At 37.7% G+C, this 13820-nt stretch overlaps 1 protein-coding gene across 2 annotated transcripts; it reads left to right on the top strand.

The window, feature by feature from the left end:
• The first annotated feature begins 2361 nt into the window (after positions 1–2361).
• On the top strand, positions 2362–9941 carry NSA2 (NSA2 ribosome biogenesis factor). 2 transcript variants are annotated; one of them, XM_079702970.1, is made up of 6 exons: positions 2362–2486; positions 4074–4261; positions 4352–4502; positions 6304–6483; positions 8281–8407; positions 9642–9941. In XM_079702970.1, exons 1-6 carry the CDS (start codon positions 2484–2486, stop codon positions 9707–9709), a joined length of 717 nt encoding a protein of 238 aa, XP_079559096.1. In that variant the 5' UTR covers positions 2362–2483; the 3' UTR covers positions 9710–9941. The 2 variants fall into 2 exon arrangements, with proteins under 2 accessions (XP_079559096.1, XP_079559095.1); XM_079702969.1 differs by having other exon boundaries at positions 8281–8473.
• Positions 9942–13820: the final 3879 nt, after the last annotated feature.

The raw sequence follows: 13820 nt of genomic DNA, 5'->3' as shown, positions 1-13820 counted from the left end.
CTAGTATATACTTGTAGATGCACCAAAGTAGTGATGATACCCAACTTGGCTACTGCCAGTTACATAGGAAGAAATTTTTTAAGAGACCTTTTTGCTGACATTGATCAGTTTAGGCCATTTTCATCCCACAATCACAGCTGAAAGAACAAATGATAACCAACATAGCGATGACTTTGCCTCGTCTATTTCACGCAAATCAAAATGTGACTATTGCTTAACCTCTAAAACATTTATTTTCTATTTCTGATTCAGAAGGGAAAAGGGCGTTATGGCTTTGAGAGTTGTAAATGAAAAAACATGAGTTCACAATTTAAACAAACCTATTAAAACTTTCTATAAACTGACAGGAAACAGGGTAAATCTCACAATGTTAAGCAAAAGAAACCAACACAAAAAAGTTCATACTATATGATTCCAATTATGTCAAGTTTAAAACAGGCAAAACTAATCCATTCTGTTAGAAGTCAGGGTAGTGTGTACCTTTGGGAATGACAGTTACTAGAAAAAGGCACGAGGAGGGCTTCTCAGGTGCAGGTAATTTCTTGATTTGGGCGCTGCTTATACAGGTATATTCAGGGTTTGAAGAATCCACTAAGAACGTTCATCTACAATATGCATTTGTCTTCCTGTCATAATTATAACACATCAATAAAGTCTTTTTAAAACTCTCCATAAACTTTTAATTATACCAGAAATGTCAAGTGGGCCCTTTACTTGTGGTGGAAAACGCCAGACTAGGCTTTACAGTCAGAGGACTTGCTGGAGCCCCAAGTCTTCTGTGATCTCTGACAAGTCACTTCAAATCTGAGCCTGTCTTTTCATCTATCACATCACAGGATCCACATGAGAAGTAAATTCAATTATCAACAAGAATTTATTGTGTCTACCACTACCTTCTAAGTAATGGGGTTAAAAGTAGTGAACAAAAAACAATCCAACAATCCCTTCCCTCATCCTGTCCCTATCCTAATCAGTGGATACAAACAATAAACAAAATAAATAAATAAAATACATAGCATCTCCTATGGTGACAGGTGCTACAGAGAAGAATTAAGCAGGAAAGGGGAACTGGGGCAGTAGTAACTATAAAAAAGGAGCTCATGGAAGGTCTCAATAAAACAGTGACCTGAATTAGGTGAGGAAGGCAATACCAGGGGGAAGTGTATCCCAGGAAGAGATTACATAATTTACTGTACTTGAAAATATACAAACGCTAGTTAGAATTAGTTCCGGTTTTAAAGGAAATAAGTCCCATTAGAAGATGAAGCCTTAAAAAACAACTGCCTCGGGCTTCCCTGGTGGCACAGTGGTTGAGAGTCCGCCTGCTGATGCAGGGGACGTGGGTTCGTGCCCCGGTCCGGGAACATCCCACATGCCGCGGAGCGGCTGGGCCCGTGAGCCATGGCCGCTGAGCCTGCGCGTCCGGAGCCTGTGCTCCTCAACGGGAGAGGCCGCAGCAGTGAGAGGCCCACGTACCGCAAAAACAACAACAACAACAAAAAAAAAAAAACCACAAAAAACTAAGACATGCTTCCTATAAAAAAAACAACTGCCTCAAATCCAAGCTCTAAGACTTAGGGAGACGAATAACAATGACGTTCCAGACCGTGAGGGTAATTAAGGGAACTTCAACGACCGTACATTAAAATGTAAAACCGACAGCTTTCCTCAGTACCACTAGAGGACCACTAGATGCAAATCCACTCGGCACCGTCCTGGGCACCAAAAGGCCTCAGGAATTTCAGAAATTAGTCCGGAAAAACAGGACGTTGTCTTTCTTTTCTGACAGCTGTGAAGGCCCAGTAATTTACTTTCCTCTACAGTAAGTTTTCATTCCTCTGCATCCTTCTCAATCGTGCACACGTAACACACGGTGACAGGAACCAAGACCAGTCGCTCTCGCCAAAGGCGAGAGAGAAAGGCCCACACGTGGGCGGACACCGAGGTGAGGGGGCGGGAGGCCCTGCAGTCCTCGTGCTTGCCTGGCTGTAGCATCCTGGAAGGTCGCCAGTGGCCATCGTGGGCCTAGGCACGCGGGAGTCACACGGCGCGGCCCCGTACCCACCTGGCACTTGGTCGCATTCCGGAGGCCGGCTTTTTCCCGCCAGGCTGGTGAGAGCCGAGGTGCGGGCTGCACCCTACAGTGCAAAGGCCTCACGTCGCGACGGCCTACCTCGGAGAACGCCCTACCCGTGGGCGGAACTTACGTTTCCTTCCCTCTGCCTCCGGCGACGCCGCTTTTCACCACTTCCGGCGGTGCCCCACTCAAAAGCTGCCGGCCGGCAACTTCTGTCCTTCTAGCTGAAAGTGGAGAACGGAGGGTCGGAACGGCTGTGTGGCGCTTTCTCTGGAGTCGGTCGAGTTACAAGCGCCCCTTTCCTGTCGCTGGTGGCGCGGAGTCGGCTCGTGGGTCTCTAAGACCGGAAAATTGAGAGCTTCTTCGCGCCTCGGCGGCTGCACCCGGTGGCTCGGCGGCCGTTACCATGGTGAGGAGGTCGCCTCGGGAGCTCGCCACTTAGGGCGTCAGAGGTGGCGGGGCTTGGGGGCCCAGGGGCGCTGGGGTTAGCGGTGAGGGGTGGTAGGCGGAAGTGAGGTGCGGTTGAGGGAATGAGAGTGGGGTGCGCTTCGAGGAGTGAAAACAACTTCAGTCTTGGGCCATAGAGTGGGGTATTTGCCCGAGCACAGGCTTTTGGAGCCAGACAGGTTTCACTCTGTTAAATTCCTGGCTTCGCCCAAAGTTGTGTGACTATCAGTGCCAGAGCCTAGGGATAACTCTATACCGTAGGCTTTAATCCCGCATCAGTCCTCATCTCTGCCGAGGAAACCGAAGGTATGCCCTGCCACCGGCCAAACAGCTAATGAATTGCAGAGCCGGGCTTATAGCCCAGATCTGACTGCCAGACCCTTTGTCTTTCTACTACATGTCTAATCTCTTTCTCTGCAAAGTGGCATTCCACATACCTTTTTCATGGTTGCTGCCAGGTGTATGTGGTAGCAGTTGAAAACACCACACATGATACCTAGTACCTTGTTGATTGTTACATAGCGTTATTCTTCGTGCTGGAGTTGGCTTTACACCGTTGTTTTATTTTTGTAGTCTTAAAGTACAAATAGACTGGGGCCGAGTGTTTAAAATAAAACAATATTGGCGTATAAGATAAAACAGGCACTTAAAAAGCAAAAGGGGATCCCATACATTGCTCATGAAATGCAAAATAGTACAGCCACCTTGAAAACAGTTGGGCGTATGTCCACACAAAGACTTATATGCAAATGTTTATTCACTAAGAACTGGAAACAACCCAAATATCCATCAGCTGGTAAACGAATAAACAAACGGTGGTATAGCCATAAAATGACTACTTGTCAAAAGAAATGAAGTATGGATACGTGCAACAACATAGGAGAATCTCAAAAGCCTTATGCTAAGTGAAAGAAGCTAAATGCAAAAGGCTACATACTGTAGATTCCATTTACATTTCATTCTGGGAAAGGCAAAAGTAGAACAATAGATACCAGATTGGAGATGGAAAAAGAGGATTGACTTCAAAGGGGAACTTTCTGGGGTGTTGGAAATATTCTCAATTTTGATTGTGGTGGTTACAGAGCTGTGTAGCTTGTCAAAACTTACAACTCTATATCTACACCTAAGAAGGGCACATTTCATTGTATGTATGTAAATTATACTTCAATAAAACTGAGTAAAATGTTAAATTTTTAAAAAGTATGATGATGATATTGAAAGACCAGATTATCGATGTTCAGAAGAGATCCTAGAATCAGATCGTCCCTTTTGTGGTCCAGTGGATTTTGGACAGTTCTCTTCAATGAACAGTAACTTTCACTGAGTTTATCACAGATGTAAATCCTGATCCCTCATATCATTCAGGATCAAAATTTATTTAACTTACATCATGTGATTAGGCTTAACAGTGCAAGAGTTATTTAATCAAGTGAGCAGTGGATGACCTAGGACCTTCTATACTTTATATGCTACTCAAAAGAAAGTATTTTAGAATAATTCTGTCAGTGATTTTTTAAAAATTAAAGTAACACTTCTTGCCTCGTTATAGCCACAAAATGAATATATCGAGTTACACCGTAAGCGCTATGGATATCGTTTGGATTACCATGAGAAAAAGAGAAAGAAGGAAGGTCGAGAGGCTCATGAACGATCAAAGAAGGCAAAAAAAATGATTGGTCTGAAAGCTAAGCTCTACCATAAACAGCGCCATGCTGAGAAAATACAAATGAAAAAGACGTAAGTGATCATTTATTTGTTGTACCAAGTTAGTGTTTTGAGTAATAATTATTAAAACCAATAATCCTGAATCTTTTTCATTCTTGGTAGTATTAAGATGCATGAAAAAAGAAACACCAGACAGAAGAATGATGAAAAGACTCCACAAGGAGCAGTACCTGCATATCTACTGGACAGAGAGGGACAGTCTCGAGCTAAAGTACTTTCCAATATGATCAAACAAAAACGAAAAGAGAAAGCGGTAAGCAATAAAAATTGAAGTCTTTATTTTTGTTGCCGTTCAGGAGAATTACTTAAATACATATTTGAGGTTCTTAGTTTTGTTTCTTCAGTTAAATGGAAAAATGAAGTCCAACTATTCCCATTACTTAGATGTTGAAGTCTTTGTAAATTTCATTTTATATAAAATGTTTAAGTAATAAAAAAAAATATGCTTTCTCACCATGAGAACATTCAACAGGATTTAAAATTTTTTTTAGAATGCCATGCGTCTTTAGTTTTAAAAAATTATTTAAAACAGCTTCTTATACTTGACAACTCCTAATGTGCTGTTGTGGAGAAGGATACAACTGCTTCTTGTTTTTGCTGCCCTGCAGTGCCAAAACTGGTTAAAAAGTAGAATAGTGGAAAGCATCCTAAGTGATTTGACTTAGATAAAAATTGAGCAATTAAAAAAAATAAATACTTCTGGGTTGCACTTGGTGTCAAATTAAGTTAAATTCTGCTAAAAGCAGAGAAAAAGACATAGATAACTATTTTTAAACACCTGTGGATAGATTGACAGAAATCTGGGTATCAGCAGAATATGCAGTGTCTGCATTTAAAGAACTTAGTCTCCAGATTGGATTTTTAAAATCTTATTGCTTATTTTTTGATATGTAAGTATCAAAATTAGAATGGTAGAACTTTAGCACCAAAAGAAACTTGAGAGATTATCTACTTAACCCCTCTTCATTTTACAGATGAAGAGACTGGAATCTAGGAGGTTGTAAATCACTCTTCACAGGCGCTTATCTGTGAAATGGTAGAGTTGCTTCTAGAACCTGTGCCCTTAGTGATAGGTCCAGAATTCTTTCTGCTACCTTGCACTGCTTCCGTTTTTTCATAGAATCTGCATTCTAGGGAGGTACAAAATATGGGGTGATGATTTCGTCTTACTAGTAATCTAAAAATCCATTCAAGGTAGAAATATAAAGATATGTTAAGAGGTGGAGACAGTTTACAATAGTCAGGACATGGAAGCAACCTAAGTGTCCATCGACCGATGAATGGATAAAGAAGATGTGGCACATATATACAATGGAATATTACTCAGCCATAAAAAGAAATGAAATTGAGTTATTTGTAGTGAGGTGGATGGGCATAGAGACTGTCATACAGAGTGAAGTAAGTCAGAAGGAGAAAAACAAATACCGTATGCTAACACATATATATGCAATCTAAAAAAAAAATGGTTCTGAAGAACCTAGGGACAGGACAGGAATAAAGATGCAGACGTGGAGAGTGGACTTGACGACACAGGATGGGGGAAGGGTAAGCTGGGATGAAGTGAGAGAGTGGCATGGACATATATACGCTACCAAATGTAGAATGGCTGGCTGGTAGGAAGCAGCCGCATAGCACAGGGAGATCAGCTCGGTGCTTTGTGACGACCTAGAGGGGAAGGGTAGGGAGGGAGACGCAACAGGGAGGGGATATGGGGATATGTGTATATACCTATGGCTGATTCACTTTGTTATATAGCAGAAGCTAATGCACCATTGTAGAGCAATTATACTCCAATAAAGATGTTAAAAACAAGAAAAAGGTGGAGACAGTCTTCCAGTTTTACCCTATTAACTATTTAGTAGTAAACTTAACTAGTTCCAATTAATTTCAGGCTTGTGAGGAGACAGTGCAGATCTCTAGAAAAAAATTGAGCCAAAATGTTGTTGGTTAAACAAAAAAGTGAATCTACTACTTTGTACAACTAAAAAATATTTGACTTTTTATTCTCATTGTCTTTTACTAACAATATAAATTTTAACTGTGGTCTGTTTTAGGGAAAATGGGAAGTCCCTCTGCCCAAAGTTCGTGCCCAGGGAGAAACAGAAGTATTAAAAGTTATTCGAACGGGAAAGAGAAAGAAGAAAGCCTGGAAGAGGATGGTTACTAAAGTTTGCTTTGTTGGAGATGGCTTTACTCGAAAACCACCTAAATATGAAAGATTCATTAGGCCAATGGTAAGACCCTGCTAGAGTGCAGTGGCTTAAACATCAGTTCCTATGTTAAACTGGATAAAGTACTTGACAGTTTCCTGAAATTCCTAAAACTGATAGAAAAGAACAGGTTGAAAGATGTTTTTAGGCTATTTTTGTTATTTTAAGTTATTGATGGAATTGGTTAGCACTCTTCCACTACTGTCAAGAATCTTGTCTTCAGCTTCATAGGAGATTTGAGATGAAAAAGAATTTTCATTACAGGGATTGTCAGTGAATCTTGACTTTTAAATATGACATATTAGAATCTTCATTTTCCAGTCATTGAGCAAGTGATCTACTGTGTGCCTGACACTTGTCTTTGAGAACAGTTAGAAAATGAGTACAATTGTTTTTTTCAAGAGTTAATTCCAGTTTAGTAAGGGAAGTATCTTAATGCTTTTGAAAATACTTAGTATGCAGTCATTGACAAAAGAGAATATTAAAATGGGACTTTCTGTTGCCAGCAGTGATGGCCAAAACCAGTCTCCTCTCCACCTCCCCAAATATAATTGAAGATATATTTCTGCAGAATCCCTTTAAACAGAATGAATTAATCTGCCCACTGGATACCAGCCTGCTTACAAAAACAAAGAGGGGAAAGTTGGCAGTGTTACTCTAGCTCTCAACCTGAATAATTTTCAATGAATTAAAATGTTGTCAAACAGCCTGCTTCTATTAAAAAAAAAAAAAGTTCTACTGGAACACAGCTGTGCCTGTTCATTTACATATTGTCTATGGCTATTTTTTTCTACAGAGTTTGAGTACAGTATTTGTAACAGAGACCATGTGGCCTGCAAAGTCTAAAATAAGAGCTTCACTATATGGTTATTTACAGAAAATGTTCACCCATCCCTGGATTCCATCATGGACTCCCCTTATTTTGAATGTATATTCATAATCTTCTAAATATATTTTGGTAATCTTAACAAGTCCTACAGGGAGAGAATATACTAGTCAAGCTGTTCTAGGCTTTCTGTAGTTTGGCAGGTACATTTCTTATTGTGAATTAATCATATGGCATTCTGAATGTTATGTAAGCTTGACTAATGAGTCTGTTACTAAGAATTTGATTTACTGTCATTTGCCCCCTTCCCCCCATACAGGGAAAAATCAAATTTAAGAGATTGCAGAGTGTTGTGGCTTCTAAAGTGCCTTCACCCCAGAAGACCGTATCTAGGTGACTGGGTGAACCTGGTCTCTGTAACAGAGATCTCTCTGGGCTCTCTCCAGTTTTTGACCAGTAGTAACCATCAACTCAAAGAAAGCTGACAATCTTTCATCATGGAAGGTGGCTGAAGTATACAGACTTGGAATCAAGATACTTAAGTTTGATTCCATCCTCACACTATGTAGCCTGGGAACAAGTTATTTAACCTGCTGATCCTTGTTTTTATCGTTTAAAAAAAAATAGAGTTGTAAGGCTATCATGTTTAAATGGTGCTGTTTGTGAGCTCTAGCATAGTGCCTGGCATGTAGCAAGTCCTCAGGAAGTATAGATAACTGGACAGGAGAAAATCTGAATATGATGCTAGGTAGCTGTTCCGTGGTGAAAACTTTTCAGAAGTATGTGTTTGGGTTTTTCCCCCACATACTTTTCTTGTTACCTATCAGGTTTTTAGTCTGTAGAATTAATTCTAAGTATTTTCTTCGATGCCTTAAGATTAGACATTCAATCCTTTTGGGGCGGGGTGGGGAGACAATTGGAAAAGATAAGCAAGAAGGATCAATATTCATCACTAACATTTTCGACTCCAAACATTCTTGTGTTTGACTTACTAGGGATTACGTTTTAAGAAGGCCCACGTAACACATCCTGAACTGAAAGCCACCTTCTGCCTGCCAATACTTGGTGTGAAGAAGAATCCCTCATCCCCACTATATACAACTTTGGGTGTTATTACCAAAGGTACTGTTATTGAGGTGAACGTGAGTGAGTTGGGCCTAGTGACACAAGGAGGCAAGGTCATTTGGGGTAAGTACAGTTTTGAATATGGGGCTGCTAATGTTATCCTAAGATAGAAGTTTTTAGGTTGACATAAAGTGCAGAGCAAATTTTAATGCAGTTAAACTTGATGTGAATCAGATTTAAATCTTTAGGAAGAACACTGTAGAGAGTTATGAATGCAGTTCTTCTTTAGTTTACTGGTTTCAGTTACATAAGGTTTACTACATCGCTAGATATTTTTTTGATGCTTTTTATTTAAAAAGATATGAGAAAAGCAGATGGGAAATTGTAATTGTAACTGAAAAATATTGGAAGAAAATAAATTGACCACAAATGGGGGAAGGGAGGCGGACAGCAAACATTGTAGCCACACTATTCAGTAATAATTAAAACCTGAAATACGTCATGCAACAATTTTAAATTCTTTTCATTTTCTTAGTTTTCTGCTTTCAGTACCCAGATATTTCTAAACTTTAATGTTCTTTGAAACATTGTTTGAAACTGTATAGTTTCTTGATTGAATTTTCAGTGACTCATTGGTTGTTAGTTTTTTAAAAAAATAAATTTATTTATTTTTGGGCTGCGTTGGGTCTTTGATGCTGTGGGCGGGCTTTCTCTAGTTGTGGTTAGCCGGGGCTACTCACTGTGGTGGCTTCTCTTGTTGCGGAGCACGGGCTCCAGGCGCGCGGGCTTCGGTAGTTGGGGCACGCGGGATCAGCAGTTGTGGCGCACAGGCTTAGTTGCTCTGCGGCATGTGGGATCTTCCTGGACCAGGGCTCAAACCCGTGTCCCCTGCATTGGTAGGCGAATCTCAACCACTGCGCCACCAGGTAAGTCCCTTGACCTCGGTTTTAAAATAGGTTAAATTGATTTGAAACTTAGTTAATACTTGATGCTTTTTCCAGTAAGGATTTGTGGAAAAGGAGCAATGCTCAGGTCAATCCATAAAGGCTAGTTAATATAACATAGTAACAGAATGGAGCTAGCCACCATTTATAAAAACAATATTTATATAAAAATTGTATGAAGAACTCAAGCTTGGTCTTGAGTGATTTCATTTTATAAAATCTCATTTATATTACTGTCGTCCATTTTTTCTTAAAAGTGGTAATTGTAAATAATTTGGGCAAAGATTATATGTATTCTTTAAAGGTAATTTTTATTAGCTAACATCCCTCCTTTTTGTTTTCCTTAGGAAAATATGCCCAGGTTACCAACAATCCTGAAAATGACGGATGCATAAATGCAGTCTTACTGGTTTGACAGCAGATACATACAAATAACTCCTTATAATTATTGAAGACTACACACCAATCAGGAAACCATTACTCTGATATTTCTGAATACTACCAATCAGCCTTACATGTCTGCAGTCATCAAGAAAACTATTTATTCTATTGTTTAAAAAAGATTAAAATGGCCTAGTTTTACAAATTGGGCTTTTGCGTCTGTTTAGCGTTTAGATGTTCATAAAATTGCATGATTAAAAAATCAATTATAGAAATATCCTACTTCATCAGTGTCTGCATTAATAAGTGGTACTAAGCAGTGTAGATCTGTCATTATTAGAAAAGCCAGTGCAGTCGAAAACACATTTTATCAAAGGTTTGTGCACACTTAACTGTGAGGAATGGGCCACGAAACTTTTTGTCAGTCACATCTGAGACCTTACCTGAGGTCTCCTCCTCCTCACTGTAGATTATTAATCCTAAGAAATGTAGCATTAACACAGCATTTTAATGAAAATACTTTATATGAGAAGGCATACTACACTATAAAGTTCAAAAGAACTTAGATAAAACTTTTTACCTCTAATTAATCCTTAACTTATTCCTATAGTAAGTCAGGGAATTAGTATTTTAAACATTTCCCCCCTCACTCATCATATATAATGCCATATACCTGGAACTGTATTTTCTACTCAAGATAGATACATGAAAAAAATACCAACCAAAATATTTATACTTTTAGCATTTCCTGTATTCTAAACTTAGGGTAGTATATTTATATTTTTAGAGTGGTAAAAATTTAAGTAATTCCAGGTAAAATAGTTTTAAAAAGAAAAAGGCTGCACTAATGCCCTTAAAGAGAAATTTATTTGCAGTTACTTAGATAATATTAAAAAGGTCATGTTTTAGTCAAAAGCACATTTGTGATTTGAGTTATGTTTGTGACTGAGCTTTAGGGTGTCTATATATTATAATCACATTAATTGTTTTCAATTCTGTTTATTTTTTTAAGTCTGTCTTGAAAGTACAACCAATGTGATTAATTGTGCCTTAAATGAAATCAGTATCTAAACAAATTCAGTATCTAAACACATCTTCACCAATGAACTTAGGGAAAAGGGAAGGAATTTCAAAACACAGACCAGGAAACAATCACAAAATATAAGTTTAATTACTACTGTTAAAAAAAAATAGAAAAAAGAAACTAACAAGAAAACAAACGTAAGTACTTGAATAAGTCTTGCTATTCTGAATAATGTAACATCTTTTCTAAATTGTATAAACACAGTAGAAGTTTTAGAACACACAGACACTAAGGAAAAGAAAGGCTAGTTCCTTGGGAATTACTATCCAGTATGATACAATTACTTCAGGATAACAGAAGCAGAACCTTCCTTACAATTAGATTTTAACAAATGATTTTGCCGCTAATAGAAATGGGGAATGTGTGAATGACAAGTTTTGGAGGGTGAAAGAAAAAAAATCTACTGAAGGGGTAAGCACTGGATACAGAACTGAGGTTTGCTTATTTTTCACAACCAAAAATAAGCAAGTTAAACTATCTGTACAAATAAAGCTTGATACTAAGTATGCAAACAGAAGCATAAACATTTGTAACTAATCACACCCATGAAAGACTGGGTTAACACTTCAAACACAGTATTGCTAATAGTGGACATACGAGGCAGAAATTTCTAAAATATTGTTACACAGATGAATAATGTTAGTATAAATTCTTTATTTACATTAAAATCTGTTTCAGTTTGCTGGTGTGACCAAACCTTAGAAGGTAATCCCTAAGGGTAAATCAGAATGTAAGAGCAGATATTTAGATACCAGGTAAAGGCTCAATTCGATGCAATCATAAACCTTCAAGACATTTTTCTAAAGTCACTGAAACCATTTTAGGTGGTGTTCTGGTGGTCAGCTAAAAGTGAACCATTAATCACTAGTAGTTTTTATCCTTGCCATGATAATTTTCTGCACTGAATGGAAACACCATGAATAGAGACACATTTTAAGTAGTAGAAGACTGACATTCTGTCATGCTATTTGATTTTATAAAAAATCATAATAGACCCTCTCACTGTTAAAAGTTGTAGAGGAACTTTATAATAAATTCTTAAATATATTTCTGTGATGTCTAGCAATTGAATAAACTTGAAAGTAAAACTAAAATTTTGCTAATAACTGTCTGCTTTATATTACACAAGGAAATATATATGTATTTACACAAACTGAACTCCCTTCTCCACAAATAAGACTTTTAAACAGAAAAAAGTTCATAAAGGACTATAGAATAAATTCTACACTCACTGAGCATAGAACTCATTGTTACTGAACATGAAAGTTAGGTTTTTTTCATGTGACCTAACTTTTTTCCTCTACCAACTATAAACTCCAAAATAACATATTCTGTCAGAGATAATACGGACAAAAATTGTGGCTGAACAGAAGGTTTTGAAACTGCTTAGAATGCACCTACTGTTTAAACCAAACAAGTTTAAATTTATACTGCGAGTCCTTAGTGGTCATATATGAATAAACATTTCTTTTTTGTAAACCTCAGCAACTATACTCACACATCAAGAGTTGTCAGTGAGCTCAGTCTTAAACTACACCTTTTTAAAGAAAGTATTTTAAAGAGAACAATGAAGAATCCAAGTAAAAAAGTAAGTGTTAGTTTTTAAATCTATTTTAAGAAATTAAAAATGGAAAGGTTAAGAATTTACTAATAACAAAAATTTCTCACAAAATGTATAAAACAGCATAAACATTCGATAGATACACTAATATTAGTCATACTTATTCTTTCACTTGATTAGCATTTGTTGGGAAAACAAATGGCCAAAGTGCTTAATTTTCATTTAGAATGGAATAATCTGGCCTAACCAATAATTAAAGAAAATAGTAGAGGATACAAGTATTCAAAGTTTTACACGAATAAGGAGGGTTTGCTATTTTGTCTGCTAAAGGTTTTTACCTCAACTTTAAATCTTCCTAAAATGCCAACATCCCAAAATAAAATTTAGTATCACCTGACTGTAGACTGAATAAACCTTCAGCATCAATCCTTAGCACCTCAAATAATGACACAAAGTCATAACATTTTTTTTCATGTAAGGACCAAGCAGTTTTAAAAACAATCTAAATGGCCTCAAAGCATTCTCAAACTTACATGAAAATTTGAGTACACATAATACTTCCAAAGAGTAGGACTGTTTTAAGATTCTCTTTGGATTCTAAGAATAACCATTTTATTCATTTTTAAATAAATTATTATACAAAAATAAATGAGGATGTTGTTTTTAGTTTACCCAGGCAAAGGCAACCACAGTGTACACACAGGCTAGACTGTAACCTGTCTGCACAGAATAAATCAAAAGTGAGCAAGCCAAAAGGGACAAATGAAGCCTCCAATGTGATTTAAGCTCTTGTAACTATGGCTCCTAGGGCAGCTTATTCCTGCCATCTAGGTCTAAGATTGTGGGGTGCAGTTCCAAACCTGCCAAATATGGAAGCCAAGGGCATAAGCTGGCAGGCAGGCAAGAAGATCTTTTGACAGGAATCACTCCATGAGTTAGGGAAGTGGATGAAAGTGAGGGGAATATAATGAAGATTCTAGAATAAAGACAGTGGCAGGATTAAGGTGAAGCCTTAGGAAGGGTTCTCACATTTCTAAAGTATACATGTTAACTGGGTGAGGACAAAAGTACAGTCCCCAGATTCAAATGAAATTTTAAATAATTTTACAAGTGCCTACAGGCCAGGGTTAAATCCCTAGCAGTACTTACTGTTAATATCAGATGTTATCAAGAGTGAACTGGAAACATTTTGTTTGTGCCTTTCCACAGACATTGAAGTCAAAGGAAGAAATTGCACCTACAACTAAGAACTAAGAGGCCAAAATACCACCTTCATAAACCTTTGACCATAAATTTCCAAATTTGTGCTCTCATTTAGTTGAAGTTGCATTTATCCTAATTTACTGACATTTTTGTTTAAGCATGCCTACATTTTAAAAAATGGTGATTAGTTTTGAAATTTAAGATAAAACTCCTAGAACCTTCACCAAGATTACTATTAAAACCCTTAGTATAAAAGATTTCTGTGATCCTTACAACTGATGGAAGCCCTACTACTTT

Source organism: Hyperoodon ampullatus (genome assembly GCF_949752795.1).
Source record: "Hyperoodon ampullatus genome assembly, chromosome: 4".
Classification (NCBI taxonomy): Eukaryota; Metazoa; Chordata; class Mammalia; order Artiodactyla; family Ziphiidae; genus Hyperoodon; species Hyperoodon ampullatus.
The sequence above is the reverse complement of the archived record's forward strand: the minus strand, read 5'-3'. Positions and strand labels throughout refer to the sequence as shown.